General features: G+C 45.6%; 1 protein-coding gene and 8 non-coding genes across 9 annotated transcripts; all 9 read left to right on the forward strand.

Annotated features, from left to right (window-relative positions):
* The first annotated feature begins 354 nt into the window (after positions 1 to 354).
* Positions 355 to 9258, forward strand: LOC128011637 (uncharacterized). Its single transcript, XM_052594281.1, has 12 exons — positions 355 to 782; positions 963 to 1043; positions 1165 to 1275; positions 1383 to 1460; positions 1583 to 1777; positions 1865 to 2334; positions 2445 to 2772; positions 2904 to 3705; positions 3829 to 4038; positions 4367 to 5862; positions 5972 to 6961; positions 9235 to 9258. Exons 1-12 carry the CDS (start codon positions 636 to 638, stop codon positions 9256 to 9258), a joined length of 4932 nt encoding a protein of 1643 aa, XP_052450241.1. The 5' UTR covers positions 355 to 635.
* trnaq-uug (transfer RNA glutamine (anticodon UUG)) lies at positions 8216 to 8287 on the forward strand. Its single transcript has one exon. It is a non-coding gene; the product is annotated as a tRNA-Gln (tRNA).
* A 1175-nt stretch (positions 9259 to 10433) lies between the features above and the next one.
* trnaf-gaa (transfer RNA phenylalanine (anticodon GAA)) lies at positions 10434 to 10506 on the forward strand. Its single transcript has one exon. It is a non-coding gene; the product is annotated as a tRNA-Phe (tRNA).
* Positions 10507 to 10641: 135 nt separating this feature from the next.
* trnaq-uug (transfer RNA glutamine (anticodon UUG)) lies at positions 10642 to 10713 on the forward strand. Its single transcript has one exon. It is a non-coding gene; the product is annotated as a tRNA-Gln (tRNA).
* Positions 10714 to 12754: 2041 nt separating this feature from the next.
* On the forward strand, positions 12755 to 12828 carry trnai-aau (transfer RNA isoleucine (anticodon AAU)). The gene has a single exon. It is a non-coding gene; the product is annotated as a tRNA-Ile (tRNA).
* Positions 12829 to 12934: 106 nt separating this feature from the next.
* trnaf-gaa (transfer RNA phenylalanine (anticodon GAA)) lies at positions 12935 to 13007 on the forward strand. The gene has a single exon. It is a non-coding gene; the product is annotated as a tRNA-Phe (tRNA).
* A 135-nt stretch (positions 13008 to 13142) lies between these two features.
* On the forward strand, positions 13143 to 13214 carry trnaq-uug (transfer RNA glutamine (anticodon UUG)). The gene has a single exon. It is a non-coding gene; the product is annotated as a tRNA-Gln (tRNA).
* A 2041-nt stretch (positions 13215 to 15255) lies between these two features.
* On the forward strand, positions 15256 to 15329 carry trnai-aau (transfer RNA isoleucine (anticodon AAU)). The gene has a single exon. It is a non-coding gene; the product is annotated as a tRNA-Ile (tRNA).
* Positions 15330 to 15435: 106 nt separating this feature from the next.
* Positions 15436 to 15508, forward strand: trnaf-gaa (transfer RNA phenylalanine (anticodon GAA)). The gene has a single exon. It is a non-coding gene; the product is annotated as a tRNA-Phe (tRNA).
* The last annotated feature ends 29 nt before the right edge of the window (positions 15509 to 15537 follow it).

A 15537-nucleotide genomic window follows, 5' to 3' on the forward strand; every position in this document is an offset into this window, starting at 1 on the left:
CATATGTTATGACCAGTCAAAAGAAGTGAATGGATAAGTTTATACATTCAGGTTCATGCCCTTATCACATGGACACAGTTGAAAGACCACAATATGTTTAATCTGAGTATTTGTTTTAGTCAAATTAATCCATAATGCTATATATTTATTTATTTATTTATACTCATAAACGTGTTGTATGAGCCTAGGTCATTGAGACATACAGCCATAATAGAAAGATCTATCACAATCTTATTATATGTATTTTTTTATATTTGTACAAACATACACACATACATACAAACATATATATATATATATATATATATATATATATATATATATATATATATAAATGTTATATAATTGTTTTGACATTATATATATGACTGAATTGTGCAATTGAAATGTTTCCTCTTGGCATGAATATAGCCCCTGCTGCTGACATGGCATTAAATAATAAATAAATAAATCACAACATGTTATATGTAAGATAATATGTGTATTATAATGAACTTATAATCTGCTATAATATGGCGGTCGTTCTGGACCAGGAACACAACTAGCTATCATGAAATGAACACAACAGGAGGGTAAATGCTACAGGCTACAATGGCAGTTAGTGTAACGTGTTATGTAGTGTTTCAGGCAACGACATGGCTTCAGCTAAGTCTCACAAAGGCATGAGTAATGCTGAATGGCTTGCGCGTCTGGAGAGTTTTGCCCAAACAGGAGTTTGGCCATCTACACAGGGGAATAGACCTTCTCCCCGACAAAAAAGATGGCATGAGATGTATCAGAAGGTAAGTTATGCAGCTAGATTCATGGGCAAACTAACAAACTTTTTTGACAATACATTGTGGTATTTTTATTTATGTGTATGGTTAAGTAATTACATGTAAATACAATGTTATATTGATATAATTATGATGACTTATTGCTGTTTTGAGATCCAGTGTCAGAGGTATAATTCATGTTCACAGATAGAAAAGTGCCCTCTGCAAATGAGGGGACAGACCACTCTTCTGAAGGAAGCTCAGACATGTATTTGTGGCTTTCACAAGGTAACTTCAATTAGCCTGGTTCAAGTTGCATAAATAGATAGATGTGTTTGCAACATCAATGTGTCTTTATATCTAAAATCACATTAGGAAGACTGTTTTGTACTTTATGCATGTGTCACAGGTTCATCCACCAGTCACAGGGGAAGCATCACAGAGCACCCCGGCCCAAAGCACACCCTCTGTCAGCGATGTGTCATGTCCTGCAAAGAGACCTAAACTGACATTGTCAATGGTAAGCAGACCACACTATTGCATGCATCACTGCAGATACTGAAACATCTCAACCTTTAACTATAGTGTTAGGGTTTTGTTATCACTAACCATGACAAATCTTTTTAGTTTGAAAAGTCAAGGTTTGGAGGCTCACATGTGGCAGCAGCAAAACCTAATTTGAGCACCCAGAGGAAAACCTCTCAGGTTAATATTAAAAGACATCAAGACTTTTATAATGTCATCATGACTTTATCACTATGTAATTTTAATGTATTAAAAACATGGCAATCCCCTTAATAAATTATTCATAATGTTTGACTCCACAGATGTTAGAGCACTCCAGTTCAGCTACAGTTTCATGTCCACCCTCTGATCCTCATCCTCCTCCATCCCCCAAACCTCATCAGCCCGTCATCCAGTCCTCCTCTTCCTTCTTCCTTCCTCCACCTCAGAGTTCACAACGCATCAAAAAAACAGCAACGCCATCAACTGTTTCTGAGAATACTGTTGTGAGGAGCCCAGTAAGATCTCATTCAAAATATATACATGTCTTCATCATTTAATGCTCTCTTAGCTTTTATTTAAACCAGTGTTTTTTATAATATCAGCAGGTCTCATCTCAGCCAGAAGATCTCCCCCTTCTGTGGCCACAGACAATGCCACAGCAAGACCAGAAGTGGGTGTCAGAAGCACTTTTTAGGGTTGGTGCAAAGGGAAAGCTGGAGCTGCGTGAAAACCTACAGTTGTGGTATCACCCCCCACCACCAGCCCTGTTGTACCACCAAGCTCCAACACCTGATAGGTTTTTTTCACAGCGTCTCTTGCTCTGGATGCCATATAAGCTGTGGAAGGTGCGGCTCCAGTGTACTAACCCTGCCTGTGCCAGGCAACAGCTGTGTGGTGGTGGACTGCACAGGAGGGTACGACAGGTGTTAGACATTGACAGATACTACAACCTGGTGACAGAGACCCTGATCTGCACCAGGTGTAGAACCAGCTATCTGTCCTGGAGTCAAGCTGTGCTGCAGCAGTTGGACCTGGCCCATCGATCTGAATTCAGGGTCATCCTCACACGCAAGTAATTATTTTGCAGTCATTTTCACTTATGTGCTACCCTTTCTGATAAATATTTCCTACAATAATTAGATACCTTATAATAAGATACTTAAATGAATGCTTTTTTCCAAGGTATGCCTGTGACATTCGGGTTCTTCGCTTGCTGCGTGAGAGGGGCATGGGGAATGGCCCAGTGAGGATCATCGGCCAGCTGAGAGAGAACCACAGTGAGGAGTGGTTGAAACGTGCGCTTCGGTACACATCAGAGTGTGTGGCCTTTTTTGATAATCGTGGCCTGCATCCGCTGCACTTCCAGGAGCCACCACCACTTGCTTCAGTACCCAGCTACAAATGGCTCCTCACTGTATATAGTCAGGACATTCTCAACAGGCTCGATCACATAAAGGCCAGCATAACATCCACGTATGGATCAATCTTAAAAATGGATTCAACTAAGAAGGTCAGATAAGCTGCTTAATTGACTGTACCCTTATCTATAATGTATTGTTAGACCAAGAGAGCTTTATTTTTTTCAGTGTAACTGATTTGGATGCATGTTGTATTATTTGCTATGCTTATTGTTTCTTTCAGATCACCAAGAAGTTGAGTGGGCCTGCGAAAGGCACAGCACAGTGGCTTACCTCAGTGGGCAATGAGATAGGTCAGGTGCTGATGAGTGTCCTGACTGCGAATGAAGGGGCTGGGTTAGACCTCATGGCTGCAGGGCTCATGGAGCGATACCGGAGTGCTGGTGTTGATCCTCCCACTATCATTTATGTGGACTGTGATTGTTGCAAGAAAGTGGGAGAGACTAAATTGAAGAGGCGGTTCAGCGGCTGGCCAGATGTCATCGTCCGCCTAGACATTTGGCATTTTATGCGACGTCTGGCAGTAGGGTGCACCACTGACGCCCACCAGTTGTACCCTACTTTTATGGCAAGGCTGTCATCCTGTATTTTTGAGTGGGATGCAGGGGATCTCACTCTGCTGAGACAGGCCAAAAGGGAGCAACTCATCCAACAGGGCTGGCCTACTCTGTCGGAGGCAGAACTGGACCATCATTTAACTAAAGCTGAGCTGCTCCAGCACTGCAGGAGGAGAACACGGGGAGAAGAAACCACTTTCCGCCTCCTTGATATGCTCATCAGAGAGCTCATGGGTGGCAAGGGGAATGATGCTCTTGGTGTTCCTCTACTTGACAGTGTGAGAATGCAGCACATCTGGAATGTCCAGAGGCGGCACATCACCTGTATCCAAGACCCTCCAAATGTGCCGCTCTATACTGAAACTGGAACTACAAGCAAGGGTGGGGTGGTTCTAAAAACTTATCGTTGTGCCAGAGGCTCCACATCCCTGGAATCATTTCACTGCCACCTAAACAGATTTATTCCAGGTTTGTCATGTCAGAATATACCACATTTTGCCACTAATTCCTGTTTATCAAGATATTTGCAGATTAAATTTTATGTTTTGCATTTTCTCAAAGCAATATTTGGCTTTCTATTTCTTTTTCTAGGGAACAGCGCAAACAGCCTGAACTTCCAGATTTATCTCCTGGAAGGTTTATTACGCTGGAATCAGGACCGGGCTGAAGCTGCTGTTGCAGATGGAGGTTCAACTCTGCGCTCTTACACAGGGGAGCTGGTTTACTCTGTCAATGAGAACTACAATAAGTTGTATGGCAGGAAATTGGTCCCTAGCTTCACTCCACCTGCAGTATACACAGGTAAAAATATTTTGATAAATGCAGCTCATGAGGTAGCATGTTTTTGGTAAAATTACAAGTGCTTTTGGACAATAATAATGTAATTTTGACATATCAGAGAAAAATTATACTACCAGAATATTTATACATTATTCTGTGTTCTAGGTTTCAGGGCAGAAAATAAAATACATAGTAGAATATAGAGTAATCCTGTCTTTTTATGATACCCTCTGAATTAGATATATATTGTTCATACAGAAGTGGACAACAAAATATTTACTGCATTTCTAAATAAACCTTTCTGCATAATTTCCATTAAAAATGTTTCCTGTTACAAATATTTCCTCAGGGGAGCTCATTGGAGTACAGTACTTGTTGAGGCAGAATAGTCAGCCCCTGGAGGACATGTGCCCTACCTCTGATAGGACCTCTCAATTGCTGGAGGAGATAGATGTGGAGGAGCAAGTGGAAAAGGATGAGGGTTTCATTGATTTCTTTGGAGAGGAAGCCACAGTGGCAAATCTTGTGGCATCAGATGACTTAGTCCTTTCAGGTCCACCAGTTCTACCAGCTGCACCAGTTCCCAGTGTCCAGGCTCCTACAGCTGCACCACTGCCCAGTGTCAAAATTCCACCACTGCCCATTGTCCAGACTCCACCACTGCCCAGTGTCCAGACTCCACCATTGCCCAGTGTCCAGACTCCACCACTGCCCAGTGTCCAGACTCCACCATTGCCCAGTGTCCAGACTCCACCACTGCCCAGTGTCCAGACTCCACCACTGCCCAGTGTCCAGACTCCACCACTGCCCAGTGTCCAGGCTCCACCACTGCTCAGAGTCCGGGCTCCTTCAACTGCACCAGTGCCCAGTGTAGCTGCATCACTGCTCAGTGTCCAGGCTCCACCATTGTTCAGAGTCCGGGCTCCTTCAGCTGCACCAGTGCCCAGTGTCCAGGCTCCACCACTGCTCAGAGTCCGGGCTCCTTCAGCTGCACCAGTGCCCAGTGTAGCTGCACCACTGCCCAGTGTCCAGACTCCACCACTGCCCAGTGTCCAGGCTCCACCACTGCTCAGAGTCCGGGCTCCTTCAGCTGCACCAGTGCCCAGTGTAGCTGCATCACTGCTCAGTGTCCAGGCTCCACCATTGTTCAGAGTCCGGGCTCCTTCAGCTGCACCAGTGCCCAGTGTCCAGGCTCCACCACTGCTCAGAGTCCGGGCTCCTTCAGCTGCACCAGTGCCCAGTGTAGCTGCACCACTGCCCAGTGTCCAGACTCCACCACTGCCCAGTGTCCAGGCTCCACCACTGCTCAGAGTCCGGGCTCCTTCAGCTGCACCAGTGCCCAGTGTAGCTGCACCACTGCCCAGTGTCCAGACTCCACCACTGCCCAGTGTCCAGGCTCCACCACTGCTCAGAGTCCGGGCTCCTTCAGCTGCACCAGTGCCCAGTGTAGCTGCATCACTGCTCAGTGTCCAGGCTCCACCACTGCTCAGAGTCCGGGCTCCTTCAGCTGCACCAGTGCCCAGTGTAGCTGCACCACTGCCCAGTGTCCAGACTCCACCACTGCCCAGTGTCCAGGCTCCACCACTGCTCAGAGTCCGAGCTCCTTCAGCTGCACCAGTGCCCAGTGTAGCTGCACCACTGCCCAGTGTCCAGGCTCCACCACTGCCCAGTGTCCAGGCTCCACCACTGCTCAGAGTCCGGGCTCCTTCAGCTGCACCAGTGCCCAGTGTAGCTGCATCACTGCTCAGTGTCCAGGCTCCACCACTGCTCAGAGTCCGGGCTCCTTCAGCTGCACCAGTACCCAGTGTCCAGGATCCTTTAGATACACCAGTGCCCTCAGCAATGGTAAAATTTCCTTTTCTATACGAATTGTCACTCATTTAGTTATCTGCCATTAAGCAGTAAACTTACTTAACAGCATGTAAATACCTAACCAACAGTTATATATTTCCAGGCTGTTGACGAACACTGCATTCCTGGAATGGACCGGGTGGATGCGTTGGCAGAGTGTCTGGTGGAGCTGCGCACACAGACAAGCCTCACACTTACCAACCAACAAGTTGCGACCATTGTGGGTCTGTGGCAGAACCTGGACAAATTTGATAAAGACAGGGTGGTGTATGCTGCTCGTCATCAAGACAGGCTACTTACAGGACGTTTTAGGTCCCCAAAAAAGAAAGCTGTCTTCACTCCTGGTGTCGACAGCACAAAAAGGTGTGTTTTGGGTTCTAGCGGCTCTCCAGCACAGTGGCCTAATTGCTGTCGCCTTGTTGAAATGATTTTCATAAGGTTATGTAACATCCACCGAAGCCCCAAGAAACAGCGGACAGAATCTCTGTCTAGATGGGATCTCATTCTTCGTGATTACAGAAAAATTCGGCAGCTAATCCTGAGCAATGGAACGGTGATGAATGACACAACCCTTCAGCTAGTTGAGGTAAATCAGAGGACCCTTACGACATGGCACAATAACCGTTTAAAGGGTCAGGAGGTCTCCTTGCTGTTGCAAGGGCTGGACCTTCCAGAGGCACGTCCAGTGGCTTTGGATGTTTTGCCTCCAGCACGAGTACAGCCTGTTGTGCCTCCACAATATAGCCACCAGTTGCATACCTACCAGATGCCACCAGACACAGCTGGACAGGCAAAGACAAAGTTTAGAAAGATTGCGCCCTCAGCTACCTGTACATCTGCCACAGCAACTTCAATCTGGCCATCAGCCGTACACCCTCAGCGTTCAGCCACGTCCAGCCAGCTAAGGACAATTTGTCCCAGGCCGACAGCACCACACCCATTGGTTCCTGACACACCCACTGCCCCTGTTGTGTCTCAGATGTTTCTGGTGCCCTGCCCAGCCCCATTTTCCACCATTAACCCTGGAGCAATTTCCTCTGAGCCACCTGCAAATGACACAGCCACTCCAACCAAACGATCATACAATCGCACTGTAAAAGCAAATTCGTGCAGAAAGTGTGGCCAATTTCGTACTCAAGAAACTGGCCATAGCCAGTACAAAGGCAAAATATATTGCCCTAATAAAGAAACAATTACGAAGGAGCAGTGGTTACAGATTATGAGAAGATAACTCATTTATTTATGTGTGATACATTCATTTTGTTCTCTTGGTTGGATCTGTTCTGTTTTTTATCTTCCAGCCATATTTAATGTTAAAGAGTTATACTGTGCACTTTTTTTTATCTTGTATTATTATTATTATTATTATTATTATTATAAACATGTGGGTATGTATGTGAATACACTATAATACATATGGAAATATATATACATATTAAATAAAGTTAAACTATTATTATTATTATTATAGAAAGGTTTATGTGTAGAGGAAGCAGTATAAAGTAAAATACCAAAATGTGTAGATTTTGATGTATATATTTATATATTTTTTTGTACTTATTTTATATAGCGTGTGCACTTAAAATTCTTAATTTTATATTGAATTTAGTACTTTTCCTACATTTTTTTTAAATATGTATATAGTTAATAAATATATTTCTCTTTGACTGGTGTGTTGTATTTATTTGTTTTATTGAATGTAATGACATTCAGTTTACAGTTAAATTCAGTGTCACGTGTAGCTTTGCAGTAAGTAATATGATACAATAAAGTGTGAATGCCGTAATAAGGAGGTTATTTTGTCCCTACTGCCACAGGAAATGATTGCCTTAATAAATGCACTTTGACTAATGATAATGATAATGAGAATAAAATAAAAATCAATCTTAGAAACGAAATAATTATTAAATCAAAAACATTACTGTCAAAATCAATCTTAGAAACGAAACAATAATTAAATTCAAATACATTACTTTTAAAATCAAACTTGGACACGAAACAATCGATTTACGATTTTTAACAAATACACGCATAACTTTATGTGACAGCGTGGATTCGAACCTACGATTTCCTGAATTTCTCGCGCTTCTCTTCCTCCCTCTCCCCTCTTCCCCCCCTTCTTATACAGACAATTGTTCCCCAGCTTTGGCGGAGTTGGGAGAGCGTTAGACTGAAGATCTAAAGGTCCCTGGTTCGATCCCGGGTTTCGGCAAAAGCTCCCAATCTTTTCTGTTTTTTGAGGCGGGCCAGTGACCAAAAATCACTGGGTTCAAACTTCTCTGTATAACTGCTTCCCCACTGCCACAGAGCTATCTGTTTCCCAGTTGGCCAGAAACCAAGCACTTTCGGTTCCATGGTGTAATGGTCAGCACTCTGGGCTTTGAATCCAGCAATCTGAGTTCGAATCTCGGTGGAACCTGTGTGCTTTCTTGCCGAGGAAAAGATAAAAACAGCACTAGTTTGGCACTGGTGACAGTCTTTGTGGCCCTGTGAACAACGGCTGCTCCAGGTAAGGTTCCATGGTGTAATGGTTAGCACTCCTACTCTGAATCCAGTGATCCGAGTTCAAATCTCGGTGGGACCTTTTTTGCAACCAATTTGCGCAGGACCATTTCTGAAATACTTTTTGGCAACTTTGAGTCCAAAAAAATTAACTAACGTAGAGACTGTGGCAGCATTGCATCGATGCTCAGTCGGTCTCTTTAGGGCAGTGGTTCTCAAACCTGTCGGGGAGGCACCCCTGCCCTGCACATTTTGATTGTCTGCCTTATTAGACACACCCAAATAAGGTCTTGCGGTCTCTATCAATGAGCTGATGATTTGAAACAGGTGTGTTAGATGAGGGAAACATTCAAAATGTGTAGGAAAGGGGTGCCTCCAGGACAGGTTTGAAAATCACTGCTTTAGGGAACTGTGCGTAAAATGGCAATGTTTTGCAACCAATTTGCACAGGATCATGTCGGAAATACTTTTTGGCAGCCGTGAGCCCAAAAAAAAAGCTAACGTGGGAGTGTCGCAGCATTGCGTCAATGCTCAGTCGGTCTCTTTGGGGCAATGGTTTTCAAACCTTTCCTGGAGGCAACCCTGTCCTGCACATTCCGAATGTCTCCCTTATTAGACACACCCAAATCAGGTCTTGCAGTCTCTACTAATGAGCTGATGATTTGAAACAGGTGTGTTAGATGAGGGGAAATGCAAAATGTGCAGGGCAGGGATGCCTCCAGGACAGGATTGAAAACCACTGATTTAGGGATGTGTGAGTAAAAGGGCAGGAGCCAACTTGGAGAATGCAGGCATCGATCCCGCTACCTCTCGCATGCTAAGCGAGTGCTCTACCATTTGAGCTAATTCCCCTGTCCTTTCCAGATTGACGAGCATAGCTGCGAATGACGGGCGTGATGCAAAGAGGCCATCCCTCCTCTGGGCTTGCACCTTTGCACTGGCCGCGATTGTGTTGTCGAATTAACAAAGGGATTTAGCTTTTGTGTTAAAGGACCTTCTCGGTCTTGTTACGCCAGTATGCATATGTGGATTCTTGTATTATGTAGACTACCTTGGATCACTCGGGTCATGCAGACAACTTCTCACCTCTTTTTCTCACACTGACTTAAAGAATAAGGAAGCGGTTCTCAATTCGAGTCCTCGCTCCCCAACGGTCTGCATATTTTGCATGTCTCTCTTTGTTAGCACAACTGATTCGGATAATCAGCTCATTAGAAGTGAGCTCCTTGCGATTGACATGGTCCCTACACAGTGTTCATTGCTCCCCACTCCCTGAGCCGGGGAAATCCGTCGAAGTTTACTTCACTTTGGAACATTGGTTCACGGATTTGCGCTGCGCAACGTCTTCACACATGGACAAGTGTGACATCATATACCCCTGTATACCTCTATGCACCTCTGTATTACTCACTTTGAATTGAACGTATACATACGCTTCGAACTTGAATCACGGAGGGATGTCATGTGATGTCCACTTCTCAGGGCACTTAGGTTCGAATGGAACAAATGTCTGAAGCTATACGAGAAACATACAAAATGTGAAGAGCAGGGGGCGCGAGGACTGGAATTGAGACCCGCTGGTCTAAGTGACATCTGACCGTTTCAGCTGTCCTTCCTAACATCCCTCTACATGTTAGATACAGCCACATTTTTAGGTCAGTTAAGAGGCCAACTTGCATTCGTTAGCCTTTCACACTGTCTCGAGGTCTTTGATTGCTTCCAAGTCAGTTCATGTCCCTTCCTTTGTTGATGCTGGAGCAACTCTTTTTTCTGGGTCTTGGACAAGAAGGCTTGTTGGTCTAGGGGTATGATTCTCGCTTTGGGTGCGAGAGGTCCCGGGTTCAAATCCTAGACGAGCCCTTGGTCAGGATAAAACGTGAAGCTTTGTTGTCTCATTGCGTTCAGCTGGTTAGAGCGTGGTGCTAATAACGCCAAGGTTCGATCCCCGTACTGGCCAGCTGTTCTTATTGTCTGGGGGCTCATCTCTGCTCTGCTCTTCTCCTCTGACAAAGAGTGGGGTGATCTCACTGAAATCCCTGCTTGCTAAGCAGAAGTTATTTGTGGCCGAAATAGCTCAGTTGGGAGAGCGTTAGACTGAAGATCTAAAGGTCCCTGGTTCGATCCCGGGTTTCGGCAAAAGCTCCCAATCTTTTCCGTTTTTTGAGGCGGGCCAGTGACCAAAAATCACTGGGTTCAAACTTCTCTGTATAACTGCTTCCCCACTGCCACAGAGCTATCTGTTTCCCAGTTGGCCAGAAACCAAGCACTTTCGGTTCCATGGTGTAATGGTCAGCACTCTGGGCTTTGAATCCAGCAATCTGAGTTCGAATCTCGGTGGAACCTGTGTGCTTTCTTGCCGCAGGAAAAGATAAAAACAGCACTAGTTTGGCACTGGTGACAGTCTTTGTGGCCCTGTGAACAACGGTTGCTACAGGTAAGGTTCCATGGTGTAATGGTTAGCACTCCTACTCTGAATCCAGTGATCCGAGTTCAAATCTCGGTGGGACCTTTTTTGCAACCAATTTGCGCAGGACCATTTCTGAAATACTTTTTGGCAACTTTGAGTCCAAAAAAATTAACTAACGTAGAGACTGTGGCAGCATTGCATCGATGCTCAGTCGGTCTCTTTAGGGCAGTGGTTCTCAAACCTGTCGGGGAGGCACCCCTGCCCTGCACATTTTGATTGTCTGCCTTATTAGACACACCCAAATAAGGTCTTGCGGTCTCTATCAATGAGCTGATGATTTGAAACAGGTGTGTTAGATGAGGGAAACATTCAAAATGTGTAGGAAAGGGGTGCCTCCAGGACAGGTTTGAAAATCACTGCTTTAGGGAACTGTGCGTAAAATGGCAATGTTTTGCAACCAATTTGCACAGGATCATGTCGGAAATACTTTTTGGCAGCCGTGAGCCCAAATAAAAAGCTAACGTGGGAGTGTCGCAGCATTGCGTCAATGCTCAGTCGGTCTCTTTGGGGCAATGGTTTTCAAACCTTTCCTGGAGGCAACCCTGTCCTGCACATTCCGAATGTCTCCCTTATTAGACACACCCAAATCAGGTCTTGCAGTCTCTACTAATGAGCTGATGATTTGAAACAGGTGTGTTAGATGAGGGGAAATGCAAAATGTGCAGGGCAGGGATGCCTCCAGGACAGGATTGAAAACCACTGATTTAGGGATGTGTGAGTAAAAGGGCAGGAGCCAACTTGGAGAATGCAGGCATCGATCCCGCTACCTCTCGCATGCTAAGCGAGCGCTCTACCATTTGAGCTAATTCCCCTGTCCTTTCCAGATCGACGAGCATAGCTGCGAATGACGGGCGTGATGCAAAGAGGCCATCCCTCCTCTGGGCTTGCACCTTTGCACTGGCCGCGATTGTGTTGTCGAATTAACAAAGGGATTTAGCTTTTGTGTTAAAGGACCTTCTCGGTCTTGTTACGCCAGTATGCATATGTGGATTCTTGTATTATGTAGACTACCTTGGATCACTCGGGTCATGCAGACAACTTCTCACCTCTTTTTCTCACACTGACTTAAAGAATAAGGAAGCGGTTCTCAATTCCAGTCCTCGCTCCCCAACGGTCTGCATATTTTGCATGTCTCTCTTTGTTAGCACAACTGATTCGGATAATCAGCTCATTAGAAGTGAGCTCCTTGCGATTGACATGGTCCCTACACAGTGTTCATTGCTCCCCACTCCCTGAGCAGGGGAAATCCGTCGAAGTTTACTTCACTTTGGAACATTGGTTCACGGATTTGCGCTGCGCAACGTCTTCACACATGGACAAGTGTGACATCATATACCCCTGTATACCTCTATGCACCTCTGTATTACTCACTTTGAATTGAACGTATACATACGCTTCGAACTTGAATCACGGAGGGATGTCATGTGATGTCCACTTCTCAGGGCACTTAGGTTCGAATGGAACAAATGTCTGAAGCTATACGAGAAACATACAAAATGTGAAGAGCAGGGGGCGCGAGGACTGGAATTGAGACCCGCTGGTCTAAGTGACATCTGACCGTTTCAGCTGTCCTTCCTAACATCCCTCTACATGTTAGATACAGCCACATTTTTAGGTCAGTTAAGAGGCCAACTTGCATTCGTTAGCCTTTCACACTGTCTCGAGGTCTTTGATTGCTTCCAAGTCAGTTCATGTCCCTTCCTTTGTTGATGCTGGAGCAACTCTTTTTTCATGGTCTTGGACAAGAAGGCTCGTTGGTCTAGGGGTATGATTCTCGCTTTTGGTGCGAGAAGTCCCGGGTTCAAATCCTAGACAAGAACTTGGTCAGGATAAAATGTGAAGCTTTGTTGTCTCATTGCGTTCACTAACAGTGAGGCTGGTTTTTATTCAATCGGGTAGAAGCAGATGGCTAAGCCAGGCCGGTTAGCTCAGCTGGTTAGAGCGTGGTGCTAATAACGCCAAGGTCGCGGGTTCGATCCCCGTACTGGCCAGCTGTTCTTATTGTCTGGGGGCTCATCTCTGCTCTGCTCTTCTCCTCTGACAAAGAGTGGGGTGATCTCACTGAAATCCCTGCTTGCTAAGCAGAAGTTATTTGTGGCCGAAATAGCTCAGTTGGGAGAGCGTTAGACTGAAGATCTAAAGGTCCCTGGTTCGATCCCGGGTTTCGGCAAAAGCTCCCAATCGTTTCCGTTTTTTGAGGCGGGCCAGTGACCAAAAATCACTGGGTTCAAACTTCTCTGTATAACTGCTTCCCCACTGCCACAGAGCTATCTGTTTCCCAGTTGGCCAGAAACCAAGCACTTTCGGTTCCATGGTGTAATGGTCAGCACTCTGGGCTTTGAATCCAGCAATCTGAGTTCGAATCTCGGTGGAACCTGTGTGCTTTCTTGCCGCAGGAAAAGATAAAAACAGCACTAGTTTGGCACTGGTGACAGTCTTTGTGGCCCTGTGAACAACGGCTGCTCCAGGTAAGGTTCCATGGTGTAATGGTTAGCACTCCTACTCTGAATCCAGTGATCCGAGTTCAAATCTCGGTGGGACCTTTTTTGCAACCAATTTGCGCAGGACCATTTCTGAAATACTTTTTGGCAACTTTGAGTCCAAAAAAATTAACTAACGTAGAGACTGTGGCAGCATTGCATCGATGCTCAGTCGGTCTCTTTAGGGCAGTGGTTCTCAAACCTGTCGGGGAGGCACCCCTGCCCTGCACATTTTGATTGTCTGCCTTATTAGACACACCCAAATAAGGTCTTGCGGTCTCTATCAATGAGCTGATGATTTGAAACAGGTGTGTTAGATGAGGGAAACATTCAAAATGTGTAGGAAAGGGGTGCCTCCAGGACAGGTTTGAAAATCACTGCTTTAGGGAACTGTGCGTAAAATGGCAATGTTTTGCAACCAATTTGCACAGGATCATGTCGGAAATACTTTTTGGCAGCCGTGAGCCCAAAAAAAAAGCTAACGTGGGAGTGTCGCAGCATTGCGTCAATGCTCAGTCGGTCTCTTTGGGGCAATGGTTTTCAAACCTTTCCTGGAGGCAACCCTGTCCTGCACATTCCGAATGTCTCCCTTATTAGACACACCCAAATCAGGTCTTGCAGTCTCTACTAATGAGCTGATGATTTGAAACAGGTGTGTTAGATGAGGGGAAATGCAAAATGTGCAGGGCAGGGATGCCTCCAGGACAGGATTGAAAACCACTGATTTAGGGATGTGTGAGTAAAAGGGCAGGAGCCAACTTGGAGAATGCAGGCATCGATCCCGCTACCTCTCGCATGCTAAGCGAGCGCTCTACCATTTGAGCTAATTCCCCTGTCCTTTCCAGATCGACGAGCATAGCTGCGAATGACGGGCGTGATGCAAAGAGGCCATCCCTCCTCTGGGCTTGCACCTTTGCACTGGCCGCGATTGTGTTGTCGAATTAACAAAGGGATTTAGCTTTTGTGTTAAAGGACCTTCTCGGTCTTGTTACGCCAGTATGCATATGTGGATTCTTGTATTATGTAGACTACCTTGGATCACTCGGGTCATGCAGACAACTTCTCACCTCTTTTTCTCACACTGACTTAAAGAATAAGGAAGCGGTTCTCAATTCCAGTCCTCGCTCCCCAACGGTCTGCATATTTTGCATGTCTCTCTTTGTTAGCACAACTGATTTGGATAATCAGCTCATTAGAAGTGAGCTCCTTGCGATTGACATGGTCCCTACACAGTGTTCATTGCTCCCCACTCCCTGAGCAGGGGAAATCCGTCAAAGTTTACTTCACTTTGGAACATTGGTTCACGGATTTGCGCTGCGCAACGTCTTCACACATGGACAAGTGTGACATCATATACCCCTGTATACCTCTATGCACCTCTGTATTACTCACTTTGAATTGAACGTATACATACGCTTCGAACTTGAATCACGGAGGGATGTCATGTGATGTCCACTTCTCAGGGCACTTAGGTTCGAATGGAACAAATGTCTGAAGCTATACGAGAAACATACAAAATGTGAAGAGCAGGGGGCGCGAGGACTGGAATTGAGACCCGCTGGTCTAAGTGACATCTGACCGTTTCAGCTGTCCTTCCTAACATCCCTCTACATGTTAGATACAGCCACATTTTTAGGTCAGTTAAGAGGCCAACTTGCATTTGTTAGCCTTTCACACTGTCTCGAGGTCTTTGATTGCTTCCAAGTCAGTTCATGTCCCTTCCTTTGTTGATGCTGGAGCAACTCTTTTTTCTTGGTCTTGGACAAGAAGGCTCGTTGGTCTAGGGGTATGATTCTCGCTTTTGGTGCGAGAGGTCCCGGGTTCAAATCCTAGACAAGAACTTGGTCAGGATAAAATGTGAAGCTTTGTTGTCTCATTGCGTTCACTAACAGTGAGGCTGGTTTTTATTCAATCGGGTAGAAGCAGATGGCTAAGCCAGGCCGGTTAGCTCAGCTGGTTAGAGCGTGGTGCTAATAACGCCAAGGTCGCGGGTTCGATCCCCGTACTGGCCAGCTGTTCTTATTGTCTGGGGGCTCATCTCTGCTCTGCTCTTCTCCTCTGACAAAGAGTGGGGTGATCTCACTGAAATCCCTGCTTGCTAAGCAGAAGTTATTTGTGGCCGAAATAGCTCAGTTGGGAGAGCGTTAGACTGAAGATCTAAAGGTCCCTGGTTCGATCCCGGGTTTCGGCAAAAGCTCCCAATCTTTTCTGTTTTTTGAG

The sequence above is a fragment of the Carassius gibelio genome, chromosome B23 (assembly GCF_023724105.1).
Source record: "Carassius gibelio isolate Cgi1373 ecotype wild population from Czech Republic chromosome B23, carGib1.2-hapl.c, whole genome shotgun sequence".
Classification (NCBI taxonomy): Eukaryota; Metazoa; Chordata; class Actinopteri; order Cypriniformes; family Cyprinidae; genus Carassius; species Carassius gibelio.